The sequence below is a fragment of the Cebus imitator genome, unplaced genomic scaffold (genome assembly GCF_001604975.1).
Source record: "Cebus imitator isolate Cc_AM_T3 unplaced genomic scaffold, Cebus_imitator-1.0 Scaffold205, whole genome shotgun sequence".
NCBI classification, from domain to species: Eukaryota; Metazoa; Chordata; class Mammalia; order Primates; family Cebidae; genus Cebus; species Cebus imitator.
Window position 1 is genome coordinate 1,794,705 of NW_016107520.1, and position 13,461 is coordinate 1,808,165.

A 13,461-nucleotide genomic window follows, 5' to 3' on the forward strand; every position below is an offset into this window, starting at 1 on the left:
CTGAGTATACCCTGTTTACCCTTGAAAGTTGCCAGAGGGTCAGAGCAAAAGGCCTTGGTGAATGCTGCCTCCTTCTGGAAATGGAGGGAAGCACTCTCTTCCTGATGGCTCAAACCTTATTCCAGTACTGCAGGTAGAATACTAGTCTTTTATGTTTGCTTTCTCAAACTACCAACTATACAACACAGATGATCAATAACTCAGGATGTTTTAAACAATTGATGGAAAGCACCAAGGATTCTTAATAAAGAGATGCTGACATTGCAAAAAGCCACTTCATCTTACTGTGCCTCTGCTAACTGAGCAAAAATGAGTGTTTCAGGGACAACATACAACCATTAATCCCCACTCCCCATTTCCTGGCATTGCTGACTAAATATAGGGCTATACATTTCATCTCACTGATAACATTCATATCCGGAGGTAATCTATTTTAAATGGACCATTAACAAGGCACAGATACAAATGCTGTACCACGGAGACTAAGGGATATCTTTTAAAAACACCCATATGCATAGTACTGTGTATTCCAAAAACCATATATTCCCCTCACTTAGCAATATTTATAACTCTGTATCCTTTATGTGCTGACATTATTATAAGAGATATTGCTAATAGAACTGCCCAAATTTATTTATGGTGTATATTTATAACACACCAAATTTCATCAAAAATTTTAAGTTAGGTCTACAAATACCACAGGAGAAAAAACCTGACTGCATAGTTAAATGTGAGCAGTTGACAACCATACAGTTGATAGACACTACTGTATTTCCCTTATTTTAACAGTTACAAATAAACAAAAAAGAGATCACTATACTAGTATCACTTGCAAACTGAATTGAGTTGGCTCCTGAGTTTGAACAGGAAGTTTGGAGGGCAAAATATTTTGCATTCACAAAATCAAGAGCCTGGAAAGTTGCAAAAAGCTCACAAAGTTCATCCAATTTTATATAGGTGTGAGGGATAATTTGATATAAGAGTCTATAATCAAGTCTCATATCTTTCGTACCTGGAACAGCCACTTAGCAAAGTCTGGAGGGCAAATTCAGAGAATCCAGAACACCCACAAAGGTTAAGTCGAACTAAATTTGAGTTTTGCGCGAGATTACTGGAAAAAAAGAAAAACATCAGAAGAAAAAGACCCATAAGATACTATTTATTCATCAACATTTACATGAAAGCAGGCAAGTAGAGTTAAGCTCACAGCTCTTTGAGTTAGGGTGAGTTGAAAATGTATATTATTTTAAATATACATCTATTATTTAAATTATCTCACTATTTCTGAGACATCAAACAGGATAACTTACCTCAGTTTACTCATCTGTGAAATGATATCATCAAATCTTCTTGGTAGAGTTATTAAGAAGATTAAATGATAATGTAATAAATGACTTACTACAAAACAAATACACAAGTATATCAATCAGTGTACTTTTTCAGTTAAAAAGACAATGGAATAAACATATATCCATTTCATTCAGAATTAGCTTGCAGACAAACTTCTACTTGTAAAATCACCAGGTTCTTTTGACTACACATCTCTCAAATTTGCTATCTTCTCTACAACAGCCCCAAATGTCCTGTAAAACTTAGTGATTAAGAACAAGAATTCTGGAATATTATATCACTATGTTCATATCTTGGGTCAGCCACCTACTAACAGTGTGACCCTGGAAAAGTTATTCAGTCTCCCTGTGTCTCAGTTTCCACATCTATAAAAAGGAAACAAATAAAATTATACTCTATGGGGTTACTGTCAGAATTAAATGAGAACACATTTACAAAATTCACTGTCTGGCACATAATACATGCCCCAAAACATTAGCTGCCATTATTGCTATCTGTTTTATATTAGACTTCATCTTTTCCCACCTGAATGAACACAGTAGTATCCTTAACTACTCTAGTTTCTTTTATCCTCGATGGACCCTTCATGGTGCCTGGCAGGTTAATTTCCTAAATTTCAACTCTTGACATGTTCCTTTCATTCTCAGAACCACTCTCTCCACCACGCTTCCCTCTTTTTTTTTTTTTTGAAGCTGAATTTTGCTCTTGTCACCCAGGCTGGAATCCAATGGCATGGTCTCAGCTCACTGTAACCTCTGCCTCCTGGGTTCAAGCGATTCTCCTGCCACAGCCTCCTGAGTAGCTGGGATTACAGGCATCTGCCAGTACGCCCAGCTAATTTTTGTACTTTTAGTAGAGATGGGGTTTTACCACGTGGGCCAGGCTGGTCTCGAACTCCCAATCTCAGGTGATCCGCCCACCTCAGTCTCCCAAAGTGCTGGCAGGTGTCAGCCACCACAAGTGGCCCATGCCTCCCTCTTGATGGAAGAGTCCATTCTTCCTTACAGTAAGATGTAGAGGCCCATTACAATCTGGTCCCTGACTCTCCTCACCTCCTGTCACTCCCCTTCCTGAGTCCTGTGCACCAGCAACTTCCAACTACTTAAGAGTTTAGAATCACACAGAAAGCTTTACCTAGGCTGGTTCCTTTGTCTTATTACCTGGAGATCTCCTACCTAGATATCTTCAATACTCAGCTTAAGAGTCACTTCCTCTAAGAATGCCACCCGTGTGTTGCCACATATTCGCTGAAACATTTAATAAACACACTGCATGGTAATTATCTGTCTTGCTCATAAATAGTTTACCTTCGTGCAAGAGGAAACAGATATGTCTTGCTCAATGTTTCCTCTTGCACGAAGGTAAACTATAGCTTAATCAGCATTCACTGACAACCTGGAAAATGTTTTGGAACATTCATTTTCTTCCCAAATAATACACATGCATTGTTCACCCTTGTATCTCTAGAACCTAGCACAGGGTCTGGCATATAGTTAGCATTCAAGCTTTTGTTGCTTCAACGAGTCCTGAAAAGTTCTGCAGAAGCTTGAGCACTGCACTAGATACTTTATGTATCCACCTGGATATGGCTAGAAGGGCACCCTAGTTAGATACAGGGAAAAAATTCATACACATAAAAACAACTGCCTTTGTGACACTCTGGCTGCCACTCACTTGACAATGGGATCCGACAGCCGCAGGCCTTCCAGGCTTAGATTCTGCAACTTGGAACACTGAGACAGAATGCCCTGGAGGGTGGACACTTCAATAACCGAGTTCGACAGGTCCATGTGCTGCACACGAAAAGGGCTAAACACGGGGAGAAAAAAGGGGCTCCATAGGTGGCTCTCCCAGGTACATTCAGATCGAATCAGACCCCTCCTTCTCCCCAAATGAGCAGCCAATCACCAACAAGACCCGAAATACACACTTCAAGCGTTAACTATAGCTTTGGTCATAAAACAAATTGCTACTAGTGTATTCCTACCCTCGTTCATCTTAAAATTCAGAGGATTTTTGCCAAGTACAGATGTTGCTGCCAATATAGTCCCACTTAGAAAACAATGAGTGGGAATCACAACAAGGAGCTGGATGTGGGTGACAAGGAGATTAAGACTATAATGGCTCCTGGTTTCTGGCAAGGGTGAGTGGGTGAACAGCAGTGGAACAGGGAAGACAGTGGAAGGGCAAGTTTTTTTTTTTTTTTTTTTTTTTTTTGGGAGACGGAGTTTCGCTCTTGTTACCCAGGCTGGAGTGCAATGGCGCGATCTCGGCTCACCGCAACCTCCGCCTCCTGGGTTCAAGCAATTCTCCTGCCTCAGCCTCCTGAGTAGCTGGGACTACAGGCATGCGCCACCATGCCCAGCTAATTTTTTGTATTTTTAGTAGAGACGGGGTTTCACCATGTTGACCAGGATGGTCTCGATCTCTTGACCTCGTGATCCACCCGCCTCGGCCTCCCAAAGTGCTAGGATTACAGGCTTGAGCCACCGCGCCCGGCAAGGAAAGGCAAGTTTTAAAGGGAGGCCAGGCCAGGCACAGTGGCTCATGCTTGTAATACCAGTACTTTGGGAGGCGGAGGTGGGCCGATCACGAGGTCAGGAGTTTGAGACCAGCCTGGCCAGCATGGTGAAACCCCATCTCTACTAAAGATACAAAAAAGTAGCCAGGCGTGGTGGAGGACACCCATAGTCCCAGCTATCAGAGAGGTTGAAACAGGAGAACTGCTTGAGCCCAGTAGGCGAAGGTTGCAGAGAGTCAAGATTGCGCCACTGCACTCCAGCCTGGGTGACAGAGCGAGACTCCGTCTTGGAGAAGGGGAGGGAAGGGAGGCCAAATTTAATTTTAGCTATGTTAATATTGAACTACTTGTAAGAAATTCAGGTACAGAAGTTTTTAGGTAATTAGAAATTTGGGAGTTTGAAAGAGGGCCAAGCTATAGATGAGGAACTGAGAGTCCTGGGCATAAATGTGGGTGTATAGGACACAGCTTGTCCAAGGACAGCATTTGGATTTGAAAAAGGCAGCAGCCAGGAACCAACCCTGGAGTAAAAGGAACAGCCACAGGAGAACGGGATTAAAAAGCAGCGGGAGATGTGATTCTGACTACGAAGAGAAAGGAAAAATTATTGAAGTCAAGAGACATGTTTTATCTTTAGCTCTGTGGTCTTCAGTTTGTTCTTCTGTTCAGTACCTAGTTATTCTACTCAAGTATGTGATAGCAGTAACCTTAGTATTATAACATTATCAGTGACAGAAAATATTTTTTCAAAATATTCTACAAAATGAACAAAAAGAGGGCAATTGTTTTCAGGTTCCAAGTTTCTCCCTGACAAAATCATAAACCCCGAGCTACAAATATGAAAACACTCCTCACTTTTTTTTTTTTTTTAAATCAGAAATGGGTGGTGGGAACATAACTGGGCAGCCTTGCATCTGCCAGTGAGTGTTTTACTTGTGCCTGCCTTGTGGGACTCACAGCCCCCATCAGCTGAGGACTTGAGAAGATAATTGTGCTTCTTTCACCCTAGGAAAAGACTAACAGTAACCTTGAGTGAAATGGGAACAGTGTCATTGAAATCTATGCTATGTTTCAGCACAAAGGCCCCGAAGCAAAATATGCAATTAATATCCCACACTGCAAAGATAACCTATCATAGGCTATAAGGCTGAATAAAGAAAAAGAGTTTTGATCTGTTTCTACCTCAAAATTTAGAAATCATCTTTTCCAGGGATTTTTCATCTTTACCTGAAATGTTCAGCTAATGGTTGGTCCATAAATGATCGTGGGCAGCGGAAGGCAATCACCCCTTGAGACAGCAACCGACCAGTAACATCTGGGTGCAGATTTTTACCTGTGAGGTCTAAGGTTTGCCATAGAGACTCGTCAAACCTAGAAAAGAGGAGGTGCTTAATTTGGCCAGTCAGTCACACTAAATGCTGGAGACCCTCAACAACATTACTAACAAGGAGAGCACTGCTGTTAAATCCCCTTCAAGCACATACTGAAAGGACCTTTGTTTTTAAGTTGACTATACAATTAGTTATGATATTTTTAAGGCACTAGAAAATTTTTCTCGATCTCACCAAGGATAAGCTTCCATCTTTCTCTTTCTATATACTTCCAATTTAGATGGTTCAATGTGAACATTAGCACTGCCGTGATCTAGAACCAGAGAATAATATTCCAGCATTCAAGCTGACAAATTTAAAAATGATTGCTCAAATCAATTAATTATTATATTACTAAGCAAGTAGATTCAAAACTTCTTAGAGGATCCTATTGGCCACTTTTGTTAAGCAATTACCACAATTACTGTAGTAACATAAAAATATTGCTAAAGGAAGGAAAGTTAGCATTATTTTATTGTGAAATAAGGTCATGATAGCCAGTAGGAACAGCCATAGTTCAGCTGTGCCTTATAATATCTTTTAAGCTTAAAACACACACGAGTGTATGTGTGTGTGAACTAATGTGAAAACAGAAAGGAAAAATATAACTTTTTGTTATATTTTTATAAAAGATTGTATAAAAGATGGTGTTTCTAAAACAAAAAGGACATTCAAAAACTGTACTGAATAGCAAAGTAAGAGAGTTTTAATATATTGAATTCAATTTTAAAAAAGAAAATGTAAAATACAAGCACATGAAGGAACTTTTTAAATGCTTAAGTGTTCCAGAATCTTCTTTTTTAATAGTGCTTGAAATAAGGGGACTGCTGGCCAGAGTTATGAAATAATTTCATCATAGAGAAATTGTCAGTGTGTGATTTGACCTCCATCATTAAAAAGGTGGACTGTAGATAAGATATCCTTAAGAGAGTAGCACACTTTTGTATCTTTCTTGCCTAGACAGAAATCCATTTTGGCCTCCAAGGTCAGCACTGCTCGGCACCAGATCAGCACTGCTCTGGTTGTCTTGAATCTCATGCTTGATGTCTCCTCTTGCAAGCAGGCAAACTATAGCTTAACCAGCATTCAATAACAACCTAGGAAAAGTTTTGGAACATTCGTTTTCTTCCTAAATAACATACATTTTTCAGGAAGATGAACACCTCACAGAAAAATGAATTTGGGAGCTACCTGAACCCTAAGCCAAGCAAAACTAGCTATGGTGTGATGGTTAAGACTGGAATTAGCCAGACTTTAGATTCTTGTCTTTCCACTTATGTCTCAACCTACTATTCCTGACCCCGCAGTTTCCTCATCTCTGAAACGGAGATGACCAAACACCGTCACTTAAGTGACAAGGATTAAACTGCAAACACTGCAACTGTCACATAGCAAGTGCTTAATAAATGTCAGTTATTACTTTTATGCAACTGAGATGAAATTTAACGGATTCTAGGGGAGATGTAGGTCAAAGAATACAAAGCCACAGACATGCAGGATGAACACATCCCAAGATGTAGTGTACAACAGGATTACAGTCAATAATACTGTATTATAGTCAGAATTTTTGCTAAAAGAGTAAATTTCAGGTGCTTTTGCCACAAAAAAGGGGTAACTATGTGAGATCATGAATACGTTAATGTACTTGATTACAGTAGCCATTTCACTTGCGCATATATATATATATATATATATATACACACACACACACACACACAATAAAATGTTAAAATGGGATTAATAGATGCTGCAAGAAGAGGACATATGCACAGCTGGCAGAAACAGAAAGTGGGGTTCCTTGAGTGCAGTGAGGGTAAGTGAAACTTGCCTGCCACTTGCACTAGTATTCCAGGTGTGCAAACCTCTCTGTAGCTCTTCCAAGCAAAAACCCACACCTGTAAATACCAGCACACCCTTGAAGGCAAGAGTCTCCTGCTATTTCACAAAGGGAATTCTAGGTATGTGGAGAAAGAAGCCAGACGATGGCCTTTAAACACAAAGCAAAGAATGACCAGAGAGTAGAATAGGGATGAGAAGGCATGAAGATAATAAAAAGTTCCAGTTGAAAAACAAAGCCTTTTTCTTGCTCCAGGCCTGTGATTGCCTTCCAGGTCACCAAGTCTTTCCATGGGCAGCTCACCTTCAACACCTGAAAGGTGTTGCCAAAAAACCCAGCAAAACTGCACCAATGGCTACTCTGTGCTGAACATGTCTATGGGTCAGGTATTGCACTAGCATCTTCACATTTCATCCTCATAACCAGTGGTTTCATCTTCATAACCATTATCTCCATTTACACATGGGGAGACTAAGCCTCAGCAGTGTCAAGTAACTCGCTTAGGTCATACAGAAGGTAAGCAGCAAAAGCTAGGTGTGCACTCGGATCTAACACCAAGCCTGTGTTCTCTCTCCTTGTTGTGCTCACTGCTCAGCCCACCGGCGTGAGGAACTGCTGTCTGCATACACCTCTGTAGCTCCCTCTGCCCTTAGAGCACACTGCCTGGCCCACCAGGGTCAGCATCCAATAAACACTTGCTGCACTGAATACAGGGCAAAGAGGTTTCCAAGCATTGGTAAGTTCACACCTCCCAGGAAATTCCTCTTCCACTGTGAAATGGGGATACTTATTAATAAAAATATGAAGATATTAACAAAAATATTAATAAAAATATGAAGATAGGAGCCTTGTTAAACTTTTAAATAATTACCATTGGCTTTGTAGGATCTTTATTAGATTCCCTTCCATCTGGTGTCCCCTAGTTTGCTTTGTGCTGCTCTATTTTTCTTGGTTTTTAGTTTCATGAGACCAAAATGAATAAATAACCTTCCTCTCCTCTTCCTCCCCTACGTATGCCAAAGGGGTGAAAAATACTTACGCTAGGCGATACCACCTCTTACAAACACCAGAGACCTTTAGCAGCTCAGGGAGGCACAGACAGGAAAAGATCCCCAAAAGCAGCTCATCCGGAAGGGAGTCCCATGAAACACCTTTGACGAGGGAAAACATGTTTGCCATCACCATTCTTTCACACTATCAAGTCTACTGAGTCTTTTCAATCACATAATCTACAACATTTAGCTTAAATGGGGAATTTAGTACAAATTAAATTACTCATCACCACAATTATCTTTCTGTTTAACACTCTCAGCAAATGAAAAGAGAAAACCAAGAAGACTTTTCCTATTCTTCTTCCCTTCAGTTCTAGCCGGCCAATCAGAGGCTGGGACATGTACAGTGGTGCAGAGCAAGACCCACCCTCTCAAGTGTCATTCAATGATGTCTAAGATATTGTGGTGCTCCTGGGTGCAAAGGAAGGCCTTGTTTCCCTCTGATGTAGACTCAGTAGTGATCTTATTTAAAAGGCAAATAAATCTTCTTCCCTTTCTGATATGGTTTGGCTGTGTCCCCACCCAAATCTCATCTTGGACTGTAGCTCCCATAATCCCCATGTGTTGTGGGAGGGACCCATGGGGGGTAATCAAATCATAGGATGGTTATCTGGTGATAACCACCCCTGTGATTTGATGCTGTTCTGGTGGTAAGTGAGTGAATTCTCACAAGACCAGATGGTTTTATAAGGGGCTTCCTTACCCACTTCACTGCGCTTCTTGATGCCACTATGTGAAGAAGGACATGTTTGCTTCCCCTTCCACCATGCTTGTAAGTTTCCTGAGGCTTCCCCAGTCAGTCTGAACTGGGATTCAATTAAACCTCATTCCTTTATGAATTACCCAGTCTTGGGTGTGTCTCTATTAGCAGCATGAGAACAGACTAATGCTCTTTCTTTCCGGTTTACAGAGAGCAGTTTACCTCAAAAAGCAATACAAAAGGGTGCTCTCATTTCTTAATTCAACAAGTATTTATTGAGCTCCTACTATGGTGCCAGGTATCATTTTAGGTGTTGGGAAAAAGCAGTGAATCAGACCTAAAACACTACCTTCATGGAGCTTCATTCCAGTGATGGAGAACAGACAATCACACATCAAAAAGTAAGTACATCATATGATATAGTAAAATTGATTTGAGCTGTGCAGAAAAATTAAACAGGGCAAAGGAGAGAGCAGAGAGTTAGGGCAGATGTTATTAAGTTTGAACACAATGGTCAAGGAAGGACTGAGATAACAATCACTAAGCAAAGGGTTGAACAAAGTGAGGGAGTGAGACCTGTGTGTATCTGGGGTGTGTTCTGGATGCAAGGAACAGCATATGTGTTTTGAGGAATAGCAAGGAGGCCAGTGTAGAGGATCAGAGTGAGCAAGGAGAGTGGTAGAAAAGAAATCAGAGAGCAGCCAAGTCATGCAGGCTTCCTATGTCATGAAAAAGCCTTTGGCTTTGACTCTGAACTCGATGAGGAGACAGTAGAAGATTCTGAACACAGGGACAACAGGCTCTCATGTAAGTTCAAAAAGGATCACTCTGGCTGCTGTGTTTAGAACAGGAGAAAGGTGGATGTAGGAAGATCAGTTTTATTTTTCATAAAAGCAATCTCTAAATAACTATTAAACAAGTATGAAACTCTTACATGTGAATATATAGAATAATCCCACAAGGTCAGGATAATATGACAACTGCCAAGAAGGAAATAAATGCACAATGAAGGATCCTGAAAAATGGTCAGATGAGTTCAATGACTACCTTCCTACTCTTTCCATCTCTGATGGATCTTCTACACCAATTCTGGTGATATCCTCTCCTTCCACTCCCATTTAAAGGTGCCAGTATTTACTGAGCATGTCAATTGTACCAGGTCCTGTGTAGGCGGGTTTGAGGACAAAAGGCAGAAAAGCACCAAGGAGTATGACAAATACCTGCTGCCCTGGGCAGACTTTCTAAACCACCATGTCTTTCTTTGAATTAGAATCCTTCGGTGGTACACCTCAGATATTTAGGCTAAAGTCCACAATGCTTAGTACAAAGTTAAAAGCTTTCAGCCAGGTCCCAACTTGTTTTTCTAGGTTTGTTATCTAGAAATGTGCTCCAGCTGTTTGAAGCTACCTGTAATTCTTAGAATGAGTCATTCTGTGTCATATCTCAATGCCTCTGCACATGCTGTTCTCTCCTCCAACTGCTATTCATTTAAAATCAAATTGAAGCCCCAGTTCCTACAGAAGGCCTCCCACGACATCAGCAAGGACAGGTCACTTATGTACCACAATTTCATTATTTACTTACTCATCTCTCTAGACTCCCAGGGCTCTTGAGAACAAAAACCCATTTTTTTTTTTTTTTCACAATTTGTTATTTCCAGGAACTAGCATAAAGTTGATGCATTCATCTACTCCCATATTTATAAAATACGTACTATACATGGAGGTCTATTCTAGGTTTTAGGGACAAAATGATAAATAAGGTACAAATGCTGACCCTTATTCTGCTCAGAGTTTGAGAGTTATAGTCAAACGAATAAACAGGAAATTTCAATAAACTATCCTGATAGGCCACAGTAGGATTCAGGATGCTGTGCAGTTTATGGGAATGGTGCAGGAGTTAGGGAAGCTTTCCTGCAAGAAGTGGTCTCTCTTGAAGAATGAATAGGAGATACACAATTGCTCAATTAATGCCTGTTCTCCTTGCGCACCCCATCCCCCCACTCCCTACCCTTCAGGGATCAAAATCAACGGACTGACTGAAACCCTGAAAGCTAAGTGTAGAAAGCTGAAGGCAGACAACCCCTGCCGACCTGGGGAGGCAGCTGGAGGTTGTGAGGAGGCTCCTCAATGTGGCAGCTGTTCCATGACTGCCACAAAGTTCCTCCAAAGTCAACATGGGCAGGGGACAAAGATTCTCAAACCAGGTTCTTGCCCTGCTCGCCAAATTGAAAACAAAGTTGAATGACAGGCTTTTCTCAGTTTTTCTCCCATTAATTCAACTCTCTCAGATCTCTGTTGCCTCTTACATATCTAGATCGGAATCTAGTAATTGAGCATAACTATATTTAGCTGTAAGTATAGTTATCCACTCACATATTTATTAAATATGTACTATACACTGAGGTCTGTTCTAGGTTTTGGGACACAACAGTAAGAAAGGTACAATCCTGACCCTTATTCTACTCAGAGTTTGAGAGATATAGACAAACAATTAAACATGAAATTTCAATAAACTATCCTGATGGGCTACAGCAGGATTCAGGGTGTGGTGCAGCATATGGGAATGCTGTAGGGGTTAAGGAAGCCTTCCTGGAGGAAGTGGCCTCTATGGAGGAGTGAGCTTAACTATACTTAAATAACATACTTAGCTATTTTGAATCTAATATGTTGAGATTTTACTATGATCTGTAAAAATCACACTGACACCATGAGCTTGGCCTCCTCAACATGTTTGAGAACTACTGGACTGAGAAAGCAGCACAGCTTTGACTTGCCCCAAGCCTGTGACTTGGGCACGTCACTTAATCTTTCTGGTCTCAGTTTCTTTACCTGTAGGAAAGGAAATTGACAGATTTATCTTACAAAATTGTTCAGTGAAGAGTAAATGAGGTACAAGAAAAGATTAAATAACGCAGTAGGGAATAAAACTTTCTTTTCTATGTTCCTCTCCTTTCCCACTTAAGTCTGCATATTTTCTTCATGCAATGTTCTTTCCTATGCTGCTCTGAGTTTTCACTCATGGGCAGACATTCAAGGTCTGAATAGGGTTTGGACAAGGTCTGCATGGTATGACTTACCAAACCCCATATCTGCCCTCTATTTAAGATTGGGTCTCCCAGAAGCAGATTCTGAAGATATGACTTCAAGCAGTTTATTTAGGAAATGATGCCAGGAAGCACTAGAAAGAGGAGAGGATAGAAGGTGGAAGGGAAGAAAGCCAACCTGGAGTAGGCTAATAAGCAGGTTATCACTGTAGGCAATTGGGGTTCAAAGCTTCTGTCAGTCACTGATTGGGGGTTCAAGTGCTGTCACTCGCTATTTGGGTACTCCCCAGCATTCCTGCCCAGAGAAAGCTCTAAGGCATGGAATCTCATCTATGTGTAGGCAAGAGCTTTGGCATGTATGGGAATGGTGGGCCTCAAGTAGTTATAGATAGGGCACCAACAGAAATTCTGGCTGGGGAGCTGGGGAAAGGAAATTAGAAAAGCTTGCTATGAAGTACAGGAGAAATTAATTTAAAAACTTGGTGCTTTCTATTTTATTAGGAAGACAAGAGAAATCAGGAACAAATAAAAGAGCAATAGCAGCTGGGTAATTAAATGCTAGAGGAAAATTTGGCATAATAATGAATGCAGAGGTCAGCAGACCTAACCAATGAAGAGCTGCACGTGGGACTCCAGAGTTTGGAGGACTTTGTGTTGCAACTTCCATCGTTGCATTCCCAACTCCTCCAGATTTCAGCTTAAATAGCATCTGCTCAAAGAAGCATTCCCACCCAGGATACCACCACAGACCCCATGCCCAGATTTACACATCCCTTATCTAACACAATGCCTGGCACATTAACAGGAATCTATAAATATTTGCTAAATGTATTTATTGTCCCCTTTAATGCAAATGGTGAATGTGCTAATTCTCTATTAGTGTGACTGGCCAACCCCTGTTAACCAATTGACAACTACGTGCACAGCACTGTTGGCATATGGAGGGGATGGGGCTGAAGACAAAAACCCAGAGCAGAAGGGAATGTCCTCTATCAGTATACCAGTAGTCTCTGGGAGATGGGGGCTGGGCTTCAAGAGAACATGAAACTATGACAAAAGAGACAAGGTCACACAATCAGTAAGTCACAGAGAGGGAATTCAAACTCAGATCTGACTTCAAATCATGCCCTTTCCATCCTAGCAGGTTCTAATATTCTGTGCTCTCCTCTGTTGTGAGTACAAATTTTGAAAAGGTGAGAATTAAACCCAACTTGCTATGGCAAAAGAAATCAATCAGGGCTAGAGAGTGAGTGGAAGAGGAGAGAGGAAATAAAACAAAGATGCTGAAAGATATCAACGGGTTCGCCACCAAACGGAAGCAGCAAGGGCCTAGAAAACGCAGAGCCTCAGCTAGCAGCCAAGTACCCAGTGCTCTACTCCACTGACCACAGGATGACACTAATCCTAGGGGCCCTGGGTGGGGGTGCCAGGGCCTGATATGGGCTGCTGTCCTAGCAAACGGGGCAGAAGTTTGTCTTTAACAGCTACTCTAGTAACAGGCATCCAGGCTGTGATATGCTTAATCTAATTTTCCTTGCCATATTTAATTCTCAAAACATTAGCCATCTGTTTCCTGAATTCTTGA

The 13,461-nt window shown here is 41.1% G+C and overlaps 1 protein-coding gene across 5 annotated transcripts in view; it reads right to left on the reverse strand.

The window, feature by feature from the left end:
• The window catches only part of SKP2 (S-phase kinase associated protein 2), a 34,345-nt gene that overhangs the window by 14,444 nt on the left and 6,440 nt on the right, over positions 1–13,461 (reverse strand). For all 5 annotated transcript variants that reach the window (XM_017548256.2, XM_017548257.2, XM_017548254.2 and 2 more), the window contains 4 exons: positions 8,118–8,229; positions 5,099–5,242; positions 3,025–3,159; positions 1,013–1,111 (listed from right to left, as the gene is read on the reverse strand). In XM_017548256.2, the coding sequence (XP_017403745.1) occupies positions 1,013–1,111; positions 3,025–3,159; positions 5,099–5,242; positions 8,118–8,229 (490 nt within the window). The remainder of the gene's footprint in view (positions 1–1,012; positions 1,112–3,024; positions 3,160–5,098; positions 5,243–8,117; positions 8,230–13,461) is intronic.